At 44.5% G+C, this 22,798-nt stretch overlaps 1 protein-coding gene across 2 annotated transcripts in view; it reads right to left on the bottom strand.

Moving 5' to 3' along the window:
• Positions 1 to 22,798, bottom strand: part of CSF3R (colony stimulating factor 3 receptor) — a 47,024-nt gene that overhangs the window by 9,908 nt on the left and 14,318 nt on the right. For both annotated transcript variants that reach the window (XM_030218487.1, XM_030218488.1), the window contains exons 5-13: positions 22,211 to 22,398; positions 15,502 to 15,656; positions 14,979 to 15,147; positions 9,940 to 10,022; positions 7,760 to 7,973; positions 6,757 to 6,939; positions 4,971 to 5,072; positions 1,845 to 1,991; positions 712 to 852 (exon numbers count right to left, since the gene is read on the bottom strand). In XM_030218487.1, the coding sequence (XP_030074347.1) occupies positions 712 to 852; positions 1,845 to 1,991; positions 4,971 to 5,072; positions 6,757 to 6,939; positions 7,760 to 7,973; positions 9,940 to 10,022; positions 14,979 to 15,147; positions 15,502 to 15,656; positions 22,211 to 22,398 (1,382 nt within the window). The remainder of the gene's footprint in view (positions 1 to 711; positions 853 to 1,844; positions 1,992 to 4,970; positions 5,073 to 6,756; positions 6,940 to 7,759; positions 7,974 to 9,939; positions 10,023 to 14,978; positions 15,148 to 15,501; positions 15,657 to 22,210; positions 22,399 to 22,798) is intronic.

The following is a 22,798-nucleotide window of genomic DNA, read 5'->3' as shown; positions in this document are numbered from 1 at the left end:
TTAGACCACTAAATAGGGAGAGTGAAACAAGACAAGGAGATCAATGAAACAGTAAACAGAAAAAAAAAGTGGTATTAACCTGATTATCCCCAGATATTACTCGTCTAATTCATTATTCCACATTGATCATCTGGTTGGCTTCTTCAAGGCCAATATGGTGTAAAGTCAAATCATTTCATTGAAAACATACTTATTGTCCAATATTAGTTAGAAATAATACATCTGATTACATTCTTTCTCTTTTAAAAACTAGAAGTTATTTAACAATACATATACTTAAGTCTCTAATTCAAATCCCACTGATTAAAGTAATCCCAGTTTTCACAGGTTTCACTCCTTTTTAATAATTGAGGAAATATTTCTGAGGAAAACTTTAGGAGTCATACCCGGAACTCGGGGAAAAACAATAATCTCGATATTAATCATCTATAATAATATTCATTTTATTATTCAAAGTTTCTGGTCCATTATCATTTTCAAAATCATAACCACTTCTTGCTCATGTAGAATCGGGCGTGCTAGCGTTTTTAGTGAACACTAAAAATAAGTGCACGCTAAACGCTAGAGACGCCTATATATTCCTATGGGCGTCTCTAGCATTTAGCATGTCCTAAAAATGCTACCGCGCCTTTGTAAAAGACCCCCTTCACTTTGCATAAGAGGGTAAAGTATTTGTGCAAGACCTGATTTGCTCCAGTCCCATAGACTCACTCAAAATCGTGGTGTGTATCGTTAAGATGGTGCCGTTGATGCTTCCTCCAGCAGTAGAGCTCTTAAGATGGACTTTGTAGACGCTTGATGCCTCTAGATTCTTCAGTAAAAAGTTTCTCGAAGACGCGCCTACAACAGCATCTTGGAACACAAAAGAAAACAAAGAACAGTTCCATAGAATGAGCTATGATAGAAATTCAACAGGTACCCAATATAAGACATTAAGCATCGCCACGCTGGGACAGACCAAAGGTCCATCTAGCCCAGCACCCTGTCTCCGACAGTGGCCAATCCAGGTCACAATCACCAGACAAGATCCACGGAGCAAAGCATTTTGTACTGCTTGTCCCAGGAATAGTGGATTTCCCCTTACGTCCATTTAATAACATTCTATATGGCCTTATGCTTAAAGTTTGGTCTTACCTAGAATGTTATTATGAGATGGTTGGGAGTTTTGGATCCAGACCTCTCACCATTGTGTCTACTGCTGATAGAAATGTGAATTTTTGTACTGTTCCTTGGTGGAATGATTTTTTTTTTTCGGGGTGGGGGGTGGTGGGTGTTGTTGTTCTTACTTCAATAGTTAGTACATTAGTTTATAATGTTAACAATAAAACATATTGAGACAAGTGTTTTGTGCTGGGTTTTACTATTCTTTCAATATAAAAAAAGATTTCACATAAGGTTTGGACTTCATTTTAATGTTCCCAAGCATCTATGGTCGACAATTACAGAAGAAAACAAACCTCCGCAAGGGTAGAACCAGGAGAAAGGTACAGCGAAGGTGACACGATGGATGATGTCAATGAAACTACTACTGGACTCTGAAAACGTTCACCGCAAGAGTTTATTGATAATAACTGGACTCCAGTTTTTATCAACAAACTCTTGCTGTGAACTTTTTCAGAGTCCAGTAGTAGTTTCATTGACATCATCCATCGTGTCACCTTCGCTGTGCCTTTCCCCAAGCATCTATGGAAAGGATGCCTGGCCCTTTCAAGGGGATACATAGTTATTCCAGGACAATCAGGAAAACAGTTCTCTCATGGACCCAAAATAACAACTCATCTTGTTAATGTTTCATTGATGAACCATAGCATCCTTAAATCTATTACACACGAAACAAGACATACAGGATAGGCATCCTCTGGAATTCTTCCAAAATATGGTGTGGTTTGTGATGAAGCCATTCTGTTTCTCTATCGGGATGGTGGTCCACTCAATCTCTGCTTCTGATCTACCAATGCTCTTCAGATGAAGTTTGGGGGACACTGAAGGAGCTACAGGAGAGAAGACCATTGTTGTTCCTTAAAGCAAAAACTGAAAATGACTAACAATTGAGCTAGACATGAAAGGTCAGATGCAATGGTATTGTCATTTTTGGAAATATATTTTTGGGCTGTTAACCTGGTTTATTGATATCTATTGTGTTCAAGAAAGCACAAAGGCAGACGGTCTGCAAGCTCCAAGATGGAAAAAATACAAAGCAGATCGTTAAGAACGTAATTTATTGAAACAATTTAAAAATATAAAAATCATAGATACATATATAAGGTTAGCCCGACACGGGCCGTGTTTCGCCCAGCAAGGGCTGCTTCAGGGGCTACACAAAAATTCTTTTAAATTCAAGTTGGAAAAATAATGGATAATTGCAAAAATAAAATATGCAAGCAATTTCAGTGTGAAAAAACAGCTCTTCGAGAGGGCCAAATCCACATAACGTTCCGTCTATCTGGCGTCTCTTGTCTCTGAAGAAAACAGTTTTCTTCAGAGACAAGAGACGCCAGATAGACGGAACGTTATGTGGATTTGGCCCTCTCGAAGAGCTGTTTTTTCACACTGAAATTGCTTGCATATTTTATTTTTGCAATTATCCATTATTTTTCCAACTTGAATTTAAAAGAATTTTGTGTAGCCCCTGAAGCAGCCCTTGCTGGGCGAAACACGGCCCGTGTCGGGCTAACCTTATATATGTATCTATGATTTTTATATTTTTAAATTGTTTCAATAAATTACGTTCTTAACGATCTGCTTTGTATTTTTTCTATCTATTGTGTTCTCCTGTGCACAGTCATCTGTATAGTTTCCAGATGCCTGTCAGGGTTTGAAAATACGAATTTTGATAGACCTATTATTATTATTATTTTCAACTGATTTCAGCTTTGAGCTCAATTGGAGCTGGTCTTTCTTGGGCTATGAGATTTTTCCCCCCTCACCGTTTTATAAGTTCAAGTTCAATTTGTTTGATATAACAATTATATATCAGAAAATCAGTGGCTTACAAAACGTCAATGAAAGAAAAGGGATAGGGAATTGTGCAAAGCAATACTCCTACTAACACTGCAGCAACAGCCCTTGGCCAGAGGTCAGAGACTGCTTTTCTCTCTGGAACTGAGTAATCTTGCCCCCTGACTCAACCAGTAGGTGTCACTATTCAGCGATTGGCAGAAACTTCCTCCACCCTGCCACAGTCTTTAAACGCTGCTCCCGACCACTCCAGGGATGGATGATCTGAGTTGGAAAATGAACTCCATGTGCATGCAGCACTGCTACTGAGCCAGTCCGGGACTGGGCAGGTAAATCATCTTCCAGGGCTGTACAATCTGGAAGGAGGGGAGGGGGTGGCTGCAGGAACGTAATTAACCTGTTATTTAGGAGCTTGACTGAAGATCCTCTGTTCTTTACACCGACCCATAGTTTGCAAACAGAAGGGGTGATGTCCGAAATCCTGCAGCTAGCTTACAGGCAAGATTTCTCTTACAAACCTTGTAGTAGCTTCCATTAGAGCTTCCCTATGAATCTTTGGGGTCAATCCAGGGGCATATCTGAGGTTCAGCGGTAGGGGGGGCAGGGGCTAGAGTGAGGGGGCACATTATAGCCCCCCCTGGCCGCTGCCGCCACCGACCCCCCCCCCACCGCCGCCAACCCTCCCCCACCATAGCCGTCGCCGTCACCTACCCCTGCCGAGGTCCACTTCCTCCTGCCTGCCGGTGCCTTTTACTTCAGCTGGCGGGGGACCCCAACCCCCGCCAGCCCAGCCGAGGTCTTGTTTAAGTTTTCTTCCTCGTGCTGTGCTGTTATAAGCTGCATCCCTTCCCTTCCAGTTTCGGACGGACTCTGACGTTGCAGCACATTGTACGTGCAGGACGTCAACGTGCTGCGATGTCAGACTCCGCCAGCTGAAGTAAAAGGCACCGGCAAGCAGGAGGAAGCGGACCTCGGCGGGGGTAGGTGACGGCGGGGGAGGGTTGACGGCGGTAGGGGGGGTCCAGGGCGAAATCTGCGGGGGCCCAGGCCCCTGCGGCCCCACGCAGATACGCCCCTGGGCCAATCAGCAGCCACAGAGTTTTCCCTTGCTTCTTAGCAGGTACAAAGTCAGTAATGGAAACCACAGCTGGAGATTCCAGAATGAACTTCTGTGCACTGCTGCTAGCTTTGCCGTGCCCCCGCCTGCCCCCCCTACTCTGCAACACGCAAACTGCACTGGTAATTTTTGAACCACATATTTTACCTGGATAACTCATTGACTACTGGAGTATTGTGGTAAAACTGTTTGAAAATCACCCTCTTTCAACATGCAACAACGCCATTTTCCCTACATAAGTACATAAGTAATGCCATACTGGGAAAAGACCAAGGGTCCATCGAGCCCAGCATCCTGTCCACGACAGCGGCCAATCCAGGCCAAGGGCACCTGGCAAGCTTCCCAAATGTACAAACATTCTATACATGTTATTCCTGGGATTTTGGATTTTTCCAAGTCCGTTTAGTAGCGGTTTATGGACTTGTCCTTTAGGAAACCGTCCAACCCCTTTTTAAACTCTGCTAAGCTAACCGCCTTCACCACATTTTCCGGCAATGAATTCCAGAGTTTAATTACACGTTGGGTGAAGAAAACTTTTCTCCGATTTGTTTTAAATTTACTACACTGTAGTTTAATCGCATGCCCCCTAGTCCTAGTATTTTTGGAAAGCGTGAACAGACGCTTCACATCCACCTGTTCCACTCCACTCATTATTTTATATACCTCTATCATGTTTCCCCTCAGCCGTCTCTTCTCCAAGCTGTATAGCCCTAGCCTCCTTAGTCTTTCTTCATAGGGAAGTCGTCCCATCCCCGCTATCATTTTAGTCGCCCTTCGCTGCACCTTTTCCAATTCTACTATATCTTTCTTGAGATGCGGCGACCAGAATTGAACACAATACTCAAGGTGCGGTCGCACCATGGAGCGATACAACGGCATTATAACATCCTCTGACCTTTCTGCTTTGTATATGCCTCTATGTGCTGGGGCCGTCCGACTGCATCTTCGTAGATGGGGTACAGGGATACGTGAAACAGCTGATAAGGTTCAATGTTTTCTGGAAATCAGAACAAACACAACAGTGCTGTAAGCCTCTGTTTATTTAGATTTACCTCACACATTACATTCTATTATTGGAAAACATGGGGTATTTCAAGAGAGCGCTGAAGACTGTATACGAATTAAGGGTCAGTGTGCTTTTTGGAGTGAACATATGTAGAGAGCATATGTAGTACTGTTTTTTTGTTTTTGTTTTTTTTTAGTTCTGTATGATTTTATGTTTTATTGTTTGTGGTTTTATTGTGATCCATTGAGGATGGAAGATTGTGTGGAATACAAATAAGGAAGGGAAAGGGAAATGGGACTTGATATACTGCCTTTCTGTGGTTGATGGTGTTCTAGGGGTGGGAAGTACCGCCAGGCTGCTGCAGTCATAGCCGCCAAGAGGGGGGGGCAGGGGGGGGGGACAAAATTCCCCGGACCCGGGCCTCCAAGGGGGGCCCGGCGCCGCAGTCCCACCTGCCCTCCGTCGCCGACTGGTCTGCCTCCTGCATTGAAATCGCAGTCTCACCTCCGTGAAAGCAGCGCTGCAGGCAGCAGAACGCCTCCCTTCGGCCCTCCTTCCCTCCCTGTGTCCCGCCCTCATCTGACGTAACTTCCACGAGGGCGGGACAGAGGGAGGGAAGGAGGGCCGAAGGGAGGCGTTCTGCTGCCTGCAGCACTGCTTTCACGGAGGTGAGACTGCGATTTCAATGCAGGGGGCCCGGTGGCGGACGGAGGGGGGGAGCGGCGGCAGCGACCTCGTGGGAGGGGGTGGTGGAGGGGGGAGCTTTGGCGGTGACCTCGGGGGGGGGGGGGGGGAGCAGTGGCTGTGGCGATCTCGGGGGCGGCCTTGCCCTGGGCCCGGCCCAGTCTCTCGGCGGCCCTGGCTGCGGTAGCCCGGTGCTGCTTCCTATATAGTGAGCAGTAAGCCCGCGTTGGGCTTACAGCCGCTTAGTAAAAGGAGCGCTAAGGTGTTGTTTAGTGAGGAGCACTAGGCAGCTAGGGGCCCCTTTCACAAAGCAGCAGTAAGCCCAACGCGGGTTTACCACATGCTACTCTGGTGGTAGTTCAAGCTCCAGTGCGTGTCATTTTCCGCACTGGGGAAAATAGGGCTGTAATTTTTAGTGTGGTGCTAACCCGGTGCTACTCAGTTACCGCCAGGTTAGCACGGGAGCCCTTTCCGCCACCTCAGGGGGCGCTTTCCCTCACATAGCCGCATGGTAAAAACAATCTTACTGCACGGCCACGGCTATTTTCAGCCATTTTAACCTGCTGTGGTAAAAAAAGGCCACAGCAGGCGGCAAAGCCCTCTTTACCGCAGCTTGGTTAAAGAACCCCATAGTGCAGGGATAGGCAGCTCCGGTCCTCGAGTGCCACAAGGAGGTCAGGTTCTCAGGATATCCACAATGAATACGCATAAAATGGAGGAAGTGCATGCAAACTGATCTCATGCATATTCATCGTGGATATCCTGAAAACCTGACCTACCTGTGGCACTCAAGGACCAGAGTTGCCCGTCCCAGCTAATAGAGCATAAAAATGAATGTAAAGTGTCCCTAACTGAGCTCCGCCAAACCTCCACTAACCAAACAACTCAGTGAACGATTATGCAGTGAACCTCCGGGATCGTGCCAGAAATAAAGACAACCCGATATCACAAGTGCAGGCGTGGAAAAATTTTTTCTCTGTAGATGGGTCACCTTTGAGGACAGAGTTGGTAAGTGTTCCGACTTCTGTTTTCCAGCTGGTGCTGTCGTCCTCTTGCTCGGAGACCCTGTACCACTCGAGAACGTACCGCGTCACAGACGCTTTCGGGGCTTCCCACTCTACACACAAGCTGTGATCGTTCTTGGGAAAGGCACGGATGCTTGACAGGGGCGAACCTGCAAGGACAGTGAGAGAAAAAAAATAAGGCCCAGTTTCCAAAACATGTAGGAGCCTGGGTGTGGGAGTTTGGCACCGAAATCAGTCCTCTTCCAAAGTGACTAGCTGAACCCCTAAATCCAGGATCCTATTTTCATTAGAAGTCTAAATCCAAGAGTCTAAGAAGTGGGCAGTAGAGAATGACACGGGGACAAAGTGAGATCCTTTCCTGCCCCCGCAGAGGCATTTAGACCACCAGGTCCAGGGAGATCCCATTGAGGCACAGGGGTCTGTAGTGTGTGGGAGGGGGGTGGCAACTGCAGTGGTGGGGTGGGGCTGTAGTGTGCAGGGGTGGAGCGCTGGACAGCGGCCATGGAGAGGAAATAATCTTTACTGCCCGGGGGCCCAGGTCACTATCGGTCCACCCCTACTTTTTTAATTAAACAAGGAGTGACGTTCTACTAACTGTATTGATTCTAGAGGGAAGGGAGTTGCAGAAGGCTGTGATATCTTATTAGGTACAAAGGAAGCAGTGTTGCAATGCATGAGCTTTAGAGTCCTTCACAATCTATAAAGACATCATTAAACTGAGAAAATGAGTTTCCCAGGTCTGTCATTGCTCCTGGACTTTATTTTTCTAGACTACTCTGCTCCCTATTATCTGAAATCTACTGCAGTCACCTCTTCCCTCACAGTATCTGCTTCCCCAAACTTCCACGGCATCACTGAATGAATCCGGGAAAGAGTACCTAATGGTTATGAAATGTCATTCAAAGCCCTTCTGCTGAGCAACCTGTTCGTCCCTGGAAACTCTTCTGGACAGTAGGTAGGATGGCAAACCTTGGATGTCGAGGAGGACCACTTCCCTCGCTGGAGATTCTCCTGCCACATTATAAGCCTTGATGTAAACTTTAGTAACTTCGCTTGGCACTGGAACATCACAGGCTAGCTTCGTTGTATTGCATAAAACCACAATTTCATCCTCCCCTCCTTCGTTGATGAGAAAAACCAGGTATCCCAGGATTTCTCCGTTGGCGTCCTTCTTCCTCATGGGCTGCACAAAATAAAGCAGAAGAGCCACTAACATTAAAAAGCTTTCGTTAAGGATGCTTATAAGTGAAAAAAGAGGCATACTTTAACCTAGTGGACCAGGAGAAGTTTTGAGGGACAGTGGAAAGAAAACTCCACTTTTATCCAATTACAGTTTACTACTTCAGCTGAAGATTTGCACTTCGTGAAAAATGCACAAGACGGTGCGCTAGTGGTTATCATTTCTTTCACATCAGAATTTTCATGGAAAAAAGTTGTGGAGAAATATTCCTTAGGGAAGGGTCCCCAGTCAATTGATAGGTTGCTAAGAAGCAGGCGGTTCTTGTTTTTGTTTTCTGATAATCAATGAGGTTTTCATCCCGTCATTACTACTACTACTACTACTACTACTTAACATTTCTAGAGCGCTACTAGGGTTACGCAGCGCTGTACAATTTAACAAAGAGAGACAGTCCCTGCTCAAAGAGCTTACAATCTAATAGATAAGAGTAAGACAAATATAGGACAATCAAGCCATTGTGACATCACTGATGAGGTTGGCTCTTAGGCATTGGTGGAATGAGGCATTATGACATCACAATCTCAGCTCTGGATACCAGAGACTGAAACTCTTCACACTAAGGGGGGAAGTGGGCCAAGTATAGGAGACAGTCGAGCCATTGTGACATCACTGATGAGGTTGGCTCTTAGGCATTGGTGGAATGAGGCATTATGACATCACAATCTCTGCTCTGGATACCAGAGACTGAAACTCTTCACACTAAGGGGGGAAGTGGGCCAAGTATAGGACAGTCGAGCCATTGTGACATCACTGATGAGGTTGGCTCTTAGGCATTGGTGGAATGAGGCATTATGACATCACAATCTCAGCTCTGGTTAAATCACTGCTATATGTAATACTACTACTACTACTTAACATTTCTAGAGCGCTACTAGGGTTACGCAGCGCTGTACAATTTAACAAAGAGAGACAGTCTAATAGACAAGTGAACGGTCGGTCCGATAGGGGCAGTCAAATTGGGTTATAATTGGGTTATTGTATAGTTATATGTCATCAGGGACTGATGGAAACCGCTTTGATTGTAACCACAGAAAGGCGATATATCAAGCCCCATTCTCGTTCCCCATTCCCATTAAGCCAATCCTGGTCTTACCTCTCACTGCCTCTATGAACTTGCAATCCCAGTGTCTTAACCCTTTAGTGTCCAATGTTCCCATCATTCTGTTCCCATACGGCTTATTACGGGAACATTGGACACTAAAGGGTTTTTAATGGACCGGAATTAGAAGTCTATAGATGCAGAGGAGTAAACTGGGACTGACTTAGCTTGATCCTAAATCATATGGAGCCTGTTGGTTATCTTTTATTATTGAATTTTAATAGCAATTGGTTTGCTTTAACTCATGGCTTTTCAATAGTAGCTGAAAGTGAGTTATATTTAGGTACAGTAGGATTTTTCCTGTCTGGGGGGAGGGTGTGTGTGTATTAAATCTAACTTTGTACCTGAGACAACCAAGAGTGAATGCCCAAGGTCACAAGGAGTAGGAACTTAACCCTTGCTTCCCCGAGTCTCACTATGGTGCTTTCAGGTCTACAGGGTGATTTTTAAAGAGAAATTCCTTGTGGACATTTCCTTTAAAAATCAGCTGGCCAATCAGTGCCGCATGAGCAACATATGTGGGGGAATCCTGTACAAAGCAGAGGTGGCCTGTTGGGACCTCACTTCAATGGTTGGGGGAGGGGAGGGAAGGGGCAGTTTTCAAAAGGTCCTTCTCTGCAGTTGACCCAGTGAGAACCCATTTTAAGGCTGCACAGTAACAACTCATCAACGAAAACCCTTCCAGACCCATTTCTTAGGGATAAGAACATATTCCATAACATTAATAAAATACTTATCCTATTCTTGTGAGTTTTAGCTATTCTTATGGAAAAATAAGTTCAACTTCCCAATTAAAAAAAGGGATGTTACCTTCCACATCAGCTTCACATTTGTTTTCTTGTCAGACCTCGTGTGATCCAGCTTCCACCAAACATCCAGTTTTCCTGCTGGGGCTAGAACATGAGACAGAGTTGTTTTTAAGCTACAATTTTCCCCCAAAACTTTCTTTGCACGTCTTCCCCCTTCCAAAATGTGTTACAGAACTCAGCTGATGTTAGCGAAAGACAAGCATCCCAAGATGGTACTTTATCGTTGCGCTCTGATTGCAAGGCCTGCTGTTATCATTTTACCAAACGGCTGCCTGACTCTTGAGGGCTGCAGGCAGGTTGGTTTTCAAGATAATCAGCTTGTGTGCAAATGATTGCATTATTATTCAAATGACAACTGTTATATCGGCTGAGGGGAGATATGATAAGAGGTCTATAAAATAATGAGCGGAGTGGAAAGGGTAGACGTGAAGCATCTGTTTACTCTTCCCAAAAATACTAGGATTAGGGGGCATGCGATGAAACTACAAAGTAGTAAATTTAAAACAAATCAGAGAAAAAGTTTCTTCACTCAACTTGTAAAAGGAGTCCTGAGCGTTTAATTTTGAAAAGTGTAGAACTGTTGGGGTAGTACCGTGTTCTTGTCAGACCGAGCTTCCTTTCGCAACAATATTCCTGAAGAGAGGACCTGAATCCAGACTCACTTCTTCAAATCCACCTTTAGGGCATATAGGAATGAGGTACTCCAAAACCCCTTTCAAAAGTCAGCTCCCTCAAAAGCAGGACTCTTGACATCCACCCACCGGATCCCTCCTGACTATTAGGGAAGGGGAAAGGGAAATGGGACTTCATATACCGCTTTTCTGAGGTTTTTGCAACTACATTCAAAGCGGTTTACATATTATATTCAGGTACTTATTTTGTACCAGAGGCAATGGAGGGTTAAGTGACTTGCCCAGAGTCACAAGGAGCTGCAGTAGGAATTGAACCCAGTTCCCCAGGATCAAAGTCCACTGCACTAACCACTAGGCTACTCCTCCACTCATTATTCCACCAATAAGAGCCAACCTCATCAGTGATGTCACAATGGCTTAAAGTCCATTGCACTAACCACTAGGCTACTCCTCCACTCATTCCACCAATAAGAGCCAACCTCATCAGTGATGTCACAATGGCTTAAAGTCCATTGCACTAACCACTAGGCTACTCCTCCACTCATTCCACCAATAAGAGCCAACCTCATCAGTGATGTCACAATGGCTTGATTGCCCAATACTTGGCTCACTTCTGATATTGTGGTGTCATAAGGGAAAGGGGAAGGGGGAAAGGGAAATGGGACTTGATATACTGCCTTTCTGAGGTTTTTGCAACTACATTCAAAGCGGTTTCCATATATTTAGGTACTTATTTTGTACCAGGGGCAATGGAGGGTTAAGTGACCTGCCCAGACTCACAAGGAGCTGCAGTGGGAATTGAACTCAGTTCCCTAGGATCAAGGTCCACTGCACTAACCACTAAGCTACTCCTCCACTTTCCTTGTTACTTTGGGCTCTTCTAGAAGTCACTCTTCTTCCCCAGTAACTTCCTCTACCACCTCCATCTCCTCTCCCACACCTTCTCCTCCCATTCCATCCCCTCATTCTCCACCCCCTCACTCAGGTGTTCCACCCTCTCCTCAGCTGATTCCATTTCCCAATCAGCCCCATCTCCTCCCTTCTCCTGCAGCTGAGTCTTACCCTTGTCCTGACACCTCCTATCTTGCCGTGCATTCTGGGATCTGTATTTTCCCTGTCCCTGCTTTCTCCTTTCCTGCAATGCATTCTGGGATCTGTAGTTTCCCCGTCCCTGCTTCCTCCTCTCCTGCAATGCATTCTGGGATCTGTAGTTTCCCTGTTTCTCACATTCTGGTGTGGGAGAAAACTGGATGTAGTGGTGGTGTCATTTGAAAATGAGAAAGAAACGACACTTGGTGGCCTTTATCCATTTTATCACAAGCTAAGGGTTTTTTTTTTTTTTTTACTAAAGGTTAGTTCCAGTTATCTGCTGCAGGTGCAATTTTATTCCTATGGGCCCTGCTGCAGATAACTTGAGTTAATCTTTAGTAAAAGACCCCCTAAGCAGTTTTGGTGTATGATAGAAAGATAAGAAAATCAAGAAGAAAAATAAAAACAAAATTAACCTTTTTTTTTTAATACTACTACTACTACTACTTAACATTTCTAAAGCGCTACTAGGGTTACGCAGCGCTGTACAGTTTAACATGGAAGGACGGTCCCAGCTCGAAGAGCTTACAATCTAATAAGACAAATGTACAGTTAATCGTATAGGTCAGACAGATTGGGGCAACCTATATGTTCGAAAGGTTAGGTCTGTGCTGCCCTGCACGCTATAACTGTAGGGATTTTCTTGAGATGACGATATATAGGAACTTCTGAGACCCACAGGGCTCCTTCTTCAGGCAGAGTACAGGATACTGGGTTAGATGGACCATTGGTCTGACCCAGTATGGCTACTCTTATGTTCTATGCATATAAATATAGGAACACAGTCTTGAAATAAGTAAGCACTAATTAATCATTCTTAAAGGAGGAAAACGCCTCAAGAAGCACCTCTTCCGTATTTTTACAGGAGGAGGGCTAGGGCTTCTTCATCATAGGCTAAAAACCTCCTTATCTAATTTGCTTGTCTTCTTAGCAGATAGAAAAGCACTGCCTTACATAGTAACATACATAGTAGATGACGGCAGAAAAAGACCTGCACGGTCCATCCAGTCTGCCCAACAAGATAACTCATATGTGCTACTTTCTGTGTATACCCTACTACGATCTGTACCTGTGCACTTCAGGGCACAGACCGTATAAGTCTGCCCAGCACTATCCCCGCCTCCCAACAACCAGCCCCGCCTCCCACCACCGGGGCTCTGGCACAGACCGTATAAGTCTGCCCAGCACTATCCCCGCCTCCCAACCACCAGTCCCGCCTCCCACCACCGGCTCTGGCACAGACCGTATAAGTCTGCCCAGCACTATCCCCACCTCACAACCACCAGCCCCGCCTTCCGCTCAGACCGTATAAGTCTGCCCAGCACTATCCCTGCCTCCCAACCACCAGCCCCGCCTCCCACCACCGGGGCTCTGGCACAGACCGTATAAGTCTGCCCAGCACTATCCCCACCTCACAACCACCAGCCCCGCCTCCCGCTCAGACCGTATAAGTCTGCCCAGCACTATCCCCGCCTCACAACCACTAGCCCCGCCTCCCACCACCGGGGCTCTGGCACAGACCGTATAAGTCTGCCCAGCACTATCCCCGCCTCCCAACCACCAGCCCCGCCTCCCACCACCGACTCTGGCACAGACCGTATAAGTCTGCCCAGCACTATCCCCGCCTCACAACCACCAGCCCCGCCTCCCAACCACCGGCTCTGGCACGTAATAAGAATTTACTTCTCTTCTTAGCAGAGAAAAAAAAAAACTGCCTTAACGTGATAAGAGATTACTTAACTTTAGACAGGCATGCTAGTCTTCTTCAGCCATTACTCAGACATTACTCTTATGTTCTTACAGAATCAATGTCTTGAAAATTCATATACAAAAACATCTGGATATTTTCCATACTGGTCTAATCTAGAAACTATGGCTGTACAAAAGAAGTTAAATATGAAATCCTCAGAATTTTCCAGAATTTTACAGCTTTCAATCCCCCACCCCCCTTTTTTTTGTCTTCCGTTTTCTGGGCTGTTTTTTTTGTATTTTAAATTTTAACTGGTTAATAGTGTGTGATTGTGGGGTATGTTTACTAAGGTGCGTTAGCGTTTCTAACATGTCCTTAAACACTAACCTGCCTATATATTTCTATGGGCGCGTTAGCATTTAACGTGCGCAAACATTTACACGCGTTAAAAACGCTAACATGCCCATGGCACACCTTAGTAAACATAGGCGTTATCATATAAGAATAGAAGACATGCCAAACTGAATCAGACCAAAGGTTCATAAAGCCCAATCCACATCAGCTGGAAGTCCCTGGCAGATTATAAGAGGGGGACCTATTCCCCACGGAGATTCCCAAGTCTTTCTCCTAGAATACAAAGAGACACTTGCAGTGATTGAGATGCCCAAGCGTGAAGAGACAGAGTAAGTCAAACTGGAATGCATTGCCTGAAAGACTCCGCTTCACACAAGACTACCTCTGCTTCAGGAAGCAGGTTAAAGCTTAGCTCTTCAACGAGGCCTTTACTTGAAGAAGTAACTAACTTGTTAGTCTCACTCACACACACAAGGATTGACTCGGGCTGCACATACTGCAGCAGGACATGTTTATCCACTCCTACCCTAGCTGAGATAATATTTAATCATCTCTCTGACCTCACGTGCAACTTTCTTCAAATCAATCACCTTACTTTCTAATTTTTCCTACTTTCTTACTCATCTATATGTTACAACTTTGCCTTACCCTTCACTATCAATTATAATGTTCTATTACGTATTGTGTTGACATTGCAAATAGTATACCATGCCATACTTTGTATTGTTACAATACAAGATCCATCTCTTTAACAAGGCATACCACAAAGATCAACAAATGTGAACTCCTACACATTTATCCAGAACTGCATTACGATATTTGCTGTTATACTATCATCATGCTTTATCATGATCATGTTTACCCAAGATCTTTTTGCAATACTTCCACTACTCATGATATATTGTAAGCCACATTGAGCCTGCAAAGAGGTGGGAAAATGTGGGATACAAATGCAATAAATAAATAAATAAATAAATAAATATTTTTACTGCTCTAATTGCCTATTGCTCATGTTTGATCTATTCATACTGTACACCGCCTTGAGTGAATTCCTTAAAAAAGGCGGTAAATAAATCCTAATAAATAAATAAATAAATAAACTGTCAAGAAAGAATGGGGGGGGGGGGGGGGGGGGGGTTGCCATGGAAATGTAGAGATTTGCCCGAGACTTATAGCCTGTTGTATGATTTTTTTTAATTAAATGTATTATGCCAGAATTTTTGTCTATAACCCAATATGCTTTGCACTGCTGCAACTCCCCAATTTTGCACCAACCTCTCTCTGGGGTGAAGAAACTATATACAGGACCCCAATTGCTCCAGTGACCCACGCCAATCTGTCTGATGCGTCGCACTTGGAAATGGTAGACCGTGGCAGCGAGAAAGCCGCAATCCTTGATCTGCACAGAGTAGTTCCCTGCGTCTGGAGTGTGATTGGAAGAAACCTGGAATAAAACGAACAGTTTGTAAACTGAAAGGGAGGTGCTTTGCTCCCTCGTGATGCAGGACATCGAACCCTCTTATTGTTGGAGTTGCTGCTATGAGTTTGAGTCCTTTGGGTTCGAAGTTCTAGACTCCCTCATCACACAGAGATACAGTTTCAGATTCTAGATTCCTACAAAGGTTGAAGAGCTTCTTGAAGGGAATAATACTAGACACTGAGAACGTTCTAGACTCCCTCATCCCACAGAGATACAGTTTCAGATTCTAGATTCCTACAAAGGTTGAAGAGCTTCTTGAAGGGAATAATACTAGACACTGAGAACGGCCTGGTCCTTTGCATTCGGGCAATCCCTTACCATAGACCATTTGTCATCTTCTTCACTTTTATAGCGCATTTCATACAACTGATTCATCCACATCGCTTCTTTGGACTTCTTGCATTGCACATTCAGACATCCAGCATCCAAAGTGCTAGATTTGATTGTATCAACAGTGGGAGGATCCAGTTTCACTAAAAGGAAAATGGATTAAAAAAACAGTATTTTAACGCTTACTTTATAATATATGTCTAATCAATATTCAATAGAACACCTGTGTTTTCTAATGAGAGATTTGGTTGGTTGATTCATTGTCATGTCACTAAGTACAGGGCTCTCTCTGAAGGTAGCATCCTGAGATTAGCAGTTTGTTTGTTTATTTATTTATGCAATCAACTTACGCGTCCAGTTTTTTCCTACATAAGCACACAACTGTGGAACGCATTACCAAAAGACTTGAAAACTAGGAACGACCACCTAAACTTCCGGAAAACACTAAAGACTAATCTGTTTAAAAAGGCATACCCTACCAATCCAACATAAATGTCTGATCTCTGCAACACAACAAAACTAAAGAACGTAATGGACATAACACAACTCTTCTGTTGTACGATTCCCTAGTGTGGCTGGGCCACATGAACTTTATCTTACCACAACATCACTTTATATTTGTTTACACCGGAGTCTGTAATGCCTCTCCGGTACTATGTAAGCCACATTGAGCCTACAAATAGGTGGGAAAATGTGGGATATAAATGTAATAAATAAATAAATAAATATATAAATGTATTTAAAAGTATTTGTACAGGAAACCATCTATCTCTAGAAATCAAAAGTGCTCAAAAATTATTACATTGTATCCAAAATCAATAGCACATATTTTTTGTCTATTAGATTGTAAGCTCCTTGAGCAGGGACTGTCTTTCTTCTATGTTTGTGCAGCGCTGCGTACGCCTTGTAGCGCTATAGAAATGCTAAATAGTAGTAGTAGTAGTATATCTTAATAAAAATATACATTTAAAATGGGAATCAATTGCATATCAATTCAATCATGCTTAAACACATCCTAAGCAGCTCTCTTAGGGGCTCTTTTACTAAGCTGCAGTGAAAGGGGCCCTGTGTTTTTTTTTTTGTTACATTTGTACTCCGCGCTTTCCCACTCATGGCAGGCTCAATGTGGCTTACAAGGGGCAATGGAGGGTTAAGTGACTTGCCTAGAGTCACAAGGAGCTGCCTGTGCCTGAAGTGGGAATCGAACTCAGTTCCTCAGTTCCCCAGGACCAAAGTTCACCACCCTAACCACTAGGCCACTCCTCCACTGTTGCTACTATTTGAGATTCTACATGGAATGTTGCTATTCCACTAGAAGTTGGCCCTTGCAGATCACCAATGTGGCCGCGCAGGCTTCTGCTTCTGTGAGTCTGACGTCCTGCACATACGTGCAGGACGTCAGACTCACAGAAACAGAAGCCTGCGCAGCCTTCTACATGGAATGTTGCTAGTGGAATAGCAACATTCCATGTAGAATCTCCAATAGTAGCAACATTCCATGTAGAATCTCCAATAGTATCTATTTTATTTTTGTTACATTTGTACCCTGCGCTTTCCCACTCATGGCAGGCTCAATGTGGCTTACAAGGGGCAATGGAGGGTTAAGTGACTTGCCTAGAGTCACAAGGAGCTGCCTGTGCCTGAAGTGGGAATCGAACTCAGTTCCCCAGCACCAAAGTCCACCACCCTAACCACTAGGCCACTCCTCCGCAGGCGGGTGAAAATAACCAAAAATGAAATGGCCGTGGGGTAAGTTCGCACTTGCCTTGCAGCCATTTTGGGGGAGAGCAGTTACTGCCACCCATTGAGACAGTGGTAAGGGCTCCCGCACCGGGTAACCCCTTGAGGAAATTTTTTTTCAATATTTCTACTAGCACCAGAAATGGCGCACGCTGGGGGTGGAGCTACCCCTGGCACCTGCGTTGGGCTATGTAATAAAAGTGAATTTTAAAGATTGTTTTTCAACTCTGTCTTGACCAACCAGTGCACTCGGGGTCTGTATTGTTGATTAGAAGTAATTCTGTTCAAAAATGATTGTTTAACTTTAATTGTGTGAAAATAAGTTGGAATACAGCTCTAATTAATTTGGTATGTGAAGAGGAAGGTGGTGCTTGTTTTTGGAGTTCAGCCTGGCCACCTGGACTTGGAAAACATGTGACCGCTTTCCTACAGTATGGCTTGTTTACCTAAACAGAGAAGCATTCTGTAATTTTCTGTAGCTCTGAACATGAGTTCTGAGCTTAATAAAGAGGAGGCCTTGTTGCAGCAGAGCTTTGGGGCTCATCTGTGAGTGGACACACTGCGCAGAGGACTTGTTCTTGGTCATAAGGAGACTTTGGGCTTTCGCTGCAACAGGCTTCCCAGCTGATGAGGTAAGGGCCTGAAATTCCTAACCAGTAATATTGTATGTATTGCTTCTTTTCCTGGTCTAAGAACTCTTGGCATTGCTTAGATGTAGAGACCAGTGATGTAATGATTGTTTATATAGCTAATCATTGTATATATCTTAGTCATTGTAGATTTTAGCACCTCTAATAAAGGTCTCATTTATCTAAAACGAATCCAAAAGAATCCACAGTAATTATTGAGTAGTCTGTATCATTGAGACAGGCTGTAAATCCATAGCAGTACAGAGTGGCGGTAGTTCCAGGTTGCCACGTGGCAACCCTTTAATAAGAGGGCCCCATAGACATTCCTTTCCTCTTTCAACACGTTTTGAAAGGGCCAAAGCTTTAGACGCCATCTAGAAGGGTGGGGTGTGTCTTTCTCCCGCCACTGCCCCCCCCCCGGAGTCTTCCAGTGGCACCCAGTATCACCCTCCCCCGTCTTCCAATCCCCCAAGCCACCGGCAGCCTCAGTGAAAGCAGCACGCACGCTGCTTTAGACCTGCCTGGAGGCCCTTCTACAGCTTCCTGCCTGCACAGGAACAGGAAGTTGAAGGAGAAAGAAAGGCTTCCGGGGGCAGGACTAAAGCAGCGTGCATGCTGCTTTCTCGCAGAGGCTGCTGGTGGCTCGGGGATTGGAGGATGGGGTGGCAGCTCATTTGGGTGGGGGGCACTGCCCCCTCACCCCCACCCAAACTACACCCATGCAAAGAATCTTTCATTCTAATTTCTCAAGGGAGAAAATTCCATTTACGTGGTATAGTACAGCTCAGAGTGCAGTTCATTGCTATAGCAGAATTTTTCTGTTTGATAGCTCTTAACTCCAGGTGCCTAATGTCTTGGGAATGCAATACTCAAGTTTAGTATAAACACCTTCAATCTCTCCTCCAAATACTTTGGCCGCATCCCATGAAGTAGCTCATATGTCACAGTTAATATTTTAAACAAATCCTCCTTCCACTTGCAGCCAAAGATCAAGGAGCACCGAAAAGAAATGTTCTCTGAAGGTTGTGCCAACCAACAGTAGGTCTACTGAGTTCAGAGTCAGCTGCAGCTTCGGGAGACATGAAATAAATAAGACTTTTACAGAATCAGGAGGTGGGGTCCGTGTGGCATTATTTTACTGAAGCAAAATACTTCTGGTCAGAAAAGCGGCACAATGTAAGGAGTAGCTTCAGATGTTGACTGCTAGATGCCCTCACACGTAGTTTAACTTTGCAATGAGCTGTTAGATATTTTGCCTGACACAGATGGCAGCCAGGTTTATTTTAGCTGAGGTGTCCAGTGTTATGCTGCTGGGACCTTCCAGCACGCTATGTAATGTCTGCAATGAACCTGCATTAGCCACCCGTGAATTTCCTGGAATCCAATAGGTTACAAGATCTGAGACAACACGGTTTTACCAAAGGTAAATCGTGCCACATGAATCTGATTGAATTTTTTGACTGGGTGACCAGAGAACTGGATCGAGGATGTGCGCTAGATGTAATCTACTTAGATTTCAGCAAAGCCTTTGATACGGTTTGAATAAACTTGATAGGCTGAAGTTAGGATCCAAAGTGATGAACTGGATTAGGAAATGGTTGATGGACAGATGCAAGAGGGTGGTGGTAAATGGAATTCACTCGGAGGAAGGAGAGGTGAGTAGTGGAGTGTCTCGAGGATCGGTGCTGGGGCCGATTCTGTTCAATATATTTGAGAGTGACATTGCCAAAGCCTTAGAAGGTAAGGTTTACCTTTTTGTGGACGATTTGTAACAGAGTGGACACCCTGGAGGGAGTGGAAAACATGAAAAAGGATCCTCAAAAGTTAGAAGAATGATGCACTTAGGGAGTAGAAATCCAAGGGAGACATATGTGTTAGGCGGTGAGAGGCTGATATGCATAGACTGGGAGAGGGATCTTGGGGTGAGAGTATCTGAAGATCTGAAGGCAACTAAACAATGTGACAAGTCGGTGGCTATACCCAGAACGATGCTAGGCTGTATAGGGAGAGGTGTAACTAGCCCCTGTACAAGTTACTGGTGAGGCCCCACCTGGAGTGTTGTGTTCAGTTTTGGAGGCCGTGTCTTGCTAAAGACTTGAAGCGGCCCAGAGGAAGGTGACAAAAATGACATGAGGATTGCGCCATAACACATATGAGAAGAGACTGGAAGACCTGAATATGTATACTCTAGAGGAGAGGAGGGACAGGAGAGATATGGTACAGACATTTAAATACTTGAAAGGTATTAATATAGAAACAAATATTTTCCAGAGAAGGGAAAATGATAAAACTAGAGGACATGAATTGAGGTTGTGGGGTGGTAGACTTAGAAGTAAAATCAGAACATTGTTTTTCACTGAGAGGGTGGTTGATACCTGGAATGGCCTCCTGAGGAAGGTGGTGGAGAAAAAACTGTGGCGGAATTCAAAATAAATTGTATAGAAAACAAAACTTAAAAGATGGCATATGTGTTTGCATGTCAAGTGGTGCTTAGGTGGTAACTCTAAGTAGGGTCAGTGCTGGGCTGACTTGTACAGTCCGAGTCCTGCATATGGCGATTCGGTTGTAGGATGGACAGGAGAGAGCTTCGACAAACTCCAGTAATATAGAACGTGAGGACAGTGCTGGGCAGATTTTTACGGTCTGTGTCCCGCAAATGACAAGATGGATTTGGAGAGGCTGGAGTGAGCTTTGACGGCAACTCCAGTAGTTGGAACATAAGAACAGAGCCGGGCGGACTTCTAAGGTCTATGTCCCAGAAACACCAAAGAAAGACCATGATCATGTATGTAGTATCATGTTCGTTGTTGATTTAATATAGGATTGATAATGAGTTTGACTGTTGGGCAGACTGGATGGACCATTCAGGTCTTTATCTGCCGTCATTTACTATATTACTACGTTATTTATTTATTGCATTTGTACCCCATATTTTCCCACCTATTTGCAGGCTCAATGTGGCTTACATATTTCCGTGAGGCGTAAGTCGCCTCCGGTGATGAAACAAATACAGAGTGATGTGGTAGAGAATGAGATGTATGTGTTACAGACAGATAATAGAATCGAGAGAGGAAGAGTTACATAATGTTCGTTGGTTTCGTTGTGTTGCTGAGTCCAGGCACTTAAGTTGGATCAGTAGGGTATGCCTTCTCGAACAGATCGGTCTTTAGTGATTTCCGGAAGTTGAGGTGGTCATGCGTTGTCTTTATGGCTTTTGGTAATGCGTTCCATGTTATTCAGGGATAGGTAATATTTATTTATAGCATCTTTTCTAAAACCAAGCTTCTTTAGTGATATAAAAAAGATGTTGAAATTAGGGTGGCTTTAAAGTTATAAATCCTGGGAAAAAGTGTACAGTAGAACTTGCACATACTCGTAGTTTTCTTTGACAGTTTCTGATCTTATATCTGGTGTTTGTTCTGTCACAGTTTTTAGCTCCACCACCGCCCCGGAAGGGTTTTCGAGGCGTCCACCGCCCCTCTACGTATAAAAAAGTATTTTCTCCTAAGTCTACCACCCCTGCAACCTCATTTCATGGCCTCTAGTTCTGCCGCCTACTTTTTTGGCATTCAAAACCACCTCCCTGGGAGAAGTTTGGAGGATTCTGCACAGTTGTGTGTGAAGGTTTACAAAATACAACCCTTACATTAGATAAGGGATTTGTCGATTTAAGTTGGACGTGCAATTATAGACTATGCCTGATAACGTGCCACGTAGAATCCGGGGGAAGGGGTGCAAGTTGGCAAGCAATCTTATGTGGGGATAGTTTTATAAAGATTTTATGTACATATACTGGTATATACAAACCAAACCAAATGCCATGACCGGTGGAGGAGTGGCCTAGTGGTTAGGGTGGTGGACTTTGGTCCTGAGAAACTGAGTTCGATTCCCACTTTAGGCACAGGCAGCTCCTTGTGACTCTGGGCAAGTCACTTAACCCTCCATTGCCCCATGTAAGCCGCATTGAGCCTGCCATTAGTGGGAAAGCGCGGGGTACAAATGTAACAAATAAAATAAATAAATAATATACATGTGAAAAAGAAAGTACCCTCATAAGCAGGAAAATCACGTCTTATACAGGTGTGTGTACACCCTCTAGTACAATGCTCTACTTTTGTTTGAACATGCTTATTTCCGACACAACTTTTCCTGTTATGCAAGGAGTCAGATCCAAGTGCTTTGGCAGCGTTCTACCCATCTTGGTGTTTATTTTCGAATTGCTGTTTGGGTTTTAGATGTGCATAAATTAACATTTCAACCTAAGCATCATTTTCCTAGTTAGCTGACTGACCAATAGAAAGTTACTCATAACTTTGCAGTTCCCAAACCTGCATCCATTGGAGCCAAGCAAAGCTTATCTGACTGCGTCTTGCCAAGAGCATTTTCGGCGGTCACCCAGATGTCTTCTTTCTGGTACAGATTGAGATGTTTTCGGGGAATTGTGCAATGATTCTGGCCTTTTAGTGGGGTGCATTCTGCCTTCTTATCCAGGAAGGCTCCATCGCGGTCTCGGGATCTGAAACACATGCATACTTGGTTCTCACTTTCCAGAGCAAATGTACTAGCGAAGTCAAATACCTTTTCTCCATAACTAACCAGACCTGTCTTTCCTCCTGCAGTAATAATTATAATATGTAGACATACTGCCTTTAACTTCTTATCCAATCAGTTTGCAAACAAATTTTTAAACTGAAAAGAGCTTGTCTTTAACAAAAAATGGAATATATTTAAAATGAGTTTGAAACAGTGGCGTACCAAGGGGGGGGCGGTGGGGGCGGTCTGCCCCGGGTGCACGCCGCTGGGGGGTGCCGCGGCACGCGCCTGCTCCTCCGAGTTCGCTAAACTTCATTCGTTCGCTGTAGCTCCCTCTGCCCCGGAACAGGTTACTTCCTGTTCCGGGGCAGAGGGAGCTGTAG

Source organism: Microcaecilia unicolor, chromosome 11, assembly GCF_901765095.1.
Source record: "Microcaecilia unicolor chromosome 11, aMicUni1.1, whole genome shotgun sequence".
Lineage (NCBI taxonomy): Eukaryota > Metazoa > Chordata > Amphibia > Gymnophiona > Siphonopidae > Microcaecilia > Microcaecilia unicolor.
Note: the sequence above shows the minus strand (reverse complement) of the source record. Positions and strands in the feature narration are given on the sequence as shown.